Below are 2,500 nucleotides of genomic sequence, written 5' to 3' on the forward strand. Positions count from 1 at the left end.
GAGACACACACACACACACACATACACACACACACACACACACCAGAGCTCTGGGGAAGGTGAGGGTGGGGGAAGGAGGGTGGAGGGTGGAGAAAGGGAGGAGGAAGGGAGGAGGAAGGGAGGGATCCATACAGCAGAGTTAGTCAGGGGACTCCAGGCTTGCAGCTTAATATGGCAAATTGCATCATCAGCACAGGTCGATGCATATATTCCTATATTTAGCATTTTAATCATGCGTTCCACTCTTTCTCTCTCTCTCCATCCCTCTTTGTCTGCCCCTTCTTCCATCCATCCCCCTCTCCCCTCCATCCACCCCCTCCCCCCTTCCCCCTCCCCAGGGTGCCCATACGGCTGGCGTTCCTCTCGGCCAGCCTGTTCTTCCTGGTGGTGAACGTGACGTGCGCCATGCTGGTGCAGGGGGGCCTGGGGGAGATGGGGGAGGCGGAGGTGAGGCGTGCCGTGCTGGCGCGGGTGCTGGTCAACGACAGCCTCTTCGTGCTGTGCGCCGTCTCGCTCGCCGTCTGCATCTTCAAGATCGCCAAGATGTCCTCCGCCAACGTCTACCTGGAGTCTAAGGTACGACGTCAACGGCGTGGAATAGACAGTACCGTAGACAGTACCATAGACAGTAAATTTAATTTAATTTTGCCATTTAGCAGACGCTTTTATCCAAAGCGATTTACAATTACGAATTACAGGGACATTCCCCCTGGAGTAACTGAGGGCTAAGTGCCTTACTCAAGGGCACACTCGTAGTGGTGTGGTTTCAGGTGGGATTTGAACTCACAACCTTCTGATCACAAGTCCAACTCACTATCCACTAGACCACCACTACCCCGTTTGACAGTACCATAGACAGTACCATAGACAGTACCATAGACAGTACCGTAGACAGTACCGTAGACAGTACCGTAGACAGTACCGTAGACAGTACTGTAGACAGTACCGTAGACAGTACCATAGACAGTACTGTAGACAGTACCATAGACAGTACCATAGACAGTACCTGTCGTGAGTACACCATCTACCACAGACTCATCCTCTCTCTCTCTCTCCCTCCCCTGTTTTCCTCTCTCTCTTCCCTCTCTCTCTAACCCCTGCCTCCCTTCCTCTCTCTCTAACCTCTTTCTCTCTCTCTCTCTCTCTCTCTCTCTCTCTCTCTCTCCCTTTCTCTCTCTCTCTCTCTCTCTCTCTCTAACCCCTCTCTCTCTCTCTCTTTCTCTCTAACCCCTTTCTCTCTCTCTCTTTCTCTCTCTCTAACCCCTTTCTCTCTCTCTAACCCCTTTCTCTCTCTCTCTCTAACCCCTTTCTCTCTCTCTTTCTCTCTCTCTAACCCCTTTCTCTCTCTCTAACCCCTGCCTCCCTCTATCTCCCCCCCCCCCCCCTCAGGGTACGTCGGTGTGGCAGACGTCGGCCATCGGTGTGGCGGTGATCCTGCTGTACACCTCCAGGGCCTGCTACAACCTGGTGGTGGTGGGCCTCTCCCCCGAGGACCGGCCCAGCCCCTTCAACTACGGCTGGTACAATGTCTCTGACCAGGTGGGGGGCGAGGAGCACTCATTTACATGGCATTTACATGGCATTTACATGGCATTTAGCAGACGCCTTATTCCAAAGCGACTTACAATCGATACATTTGACTAAGCAAGTGAATCATCAATCCACCAGTCGTGGCAGGAAGAGTCATCCAGCTCAGGCCAGCAGCCATTGGCAATCTCTGTGATAGAAAGAAGAAATATCTATATATATTTATTTCTTTTTATAGACACTGGAGAAACAGGACATGGGGGGGGGGAGTAGAAATCTTAGGAGACACAGTATAGGGGAAAGCAGGTGTTTCAGGGAACACAGTGCAGGGGGGTAGTATATGTCTCAGGGGACACAGTGCTGGGGGGTAGTAGATGTCTCAGGGGACACAGTGCTGGGGGGTAGTAGATGTCTCAGGGGACACAGTGCTGGGGGGTAGTAGATGTCTCAGGGGACACAGTGCTGGGGGGTAGTAGATGTCTCAGGGGACACAGTACAGGGGGGTAGTATATGTCTCAGGGGACACAGTGCTGGGGGGTAGTAGATGTCTCAGGGGACACAGTACAGGGGGGTAGTATATGTCTCAGGGGACACAGTGCTGGGGGGTAGTAGATGTCTCAGGGGACACAGTACAGGGGGGTAGTAGATGTCTCAGGGGACACAGTACAGGGGGGTAGTAGATGTCTCAGGGGACACAGTACAGGGGGGTAGTAGATGTCTCAGGGGACACAGTACAGGGGGGTAGTAGATGTCTCAGGAGGAGCAGTTAAGGTGTAGCCTGAAGAGATCGGTCTTCAGTCTCCTTCAGCACTCCTGATACACTCTGTTAGAGCGCTACTGGAACACACTCTGTTAGTACCCTGCAAAACGTCAGCTCTCAAAAACAAGAAGAAAAATAAAAGAAAGAAAGAAATATTACTTAAATATTAGCAAAATGCTCTGCCAATCGAACAGGAAAATGTCGCTTGCCAAG

The 2,500-nt window shown here is 52.0% G+C and overlaps 1 protein-coding gene across 1 annotated transcript in view; it reads left to right on the top strand.

Moving 5' to 3' along the window:
• The window catches only part of gpr137c (G protein-coupled receptor 137c), a gene marked incomplete at both ends in the record, with an annotated part of 22,774 nt that overhangs the window by 13,712 nt on the left and 6,562 nt on the right, over positions 1–2,500 (top strand). Inside the window, 2 exons of the mRNA XM_080525834.1 lie at positions 339–576; positions 1,390–1,539. Of these exons, the coding sequence (XP_080381960.1) occupies positions 339–576; positions 1,390–1,539 (388 nt within the window). The remainder of the gene's footprint in view (positions 1–338; positions 577–1,389; positions 1,540–2,500) is intronic.

Source organism: Nansenia antarctica (genome assembly GCF_963989245.1).
Source record: "Nansenia antarctica genome assembly, chromosome: 3".
Classification (NCBI taxonomy): domain Eukaryota; kingdom Metazoa; phylum Chordata; class Actinopteri; order Argentiniformes; family Microstomatidae; genus Nansenia; species Nansenia antarctica.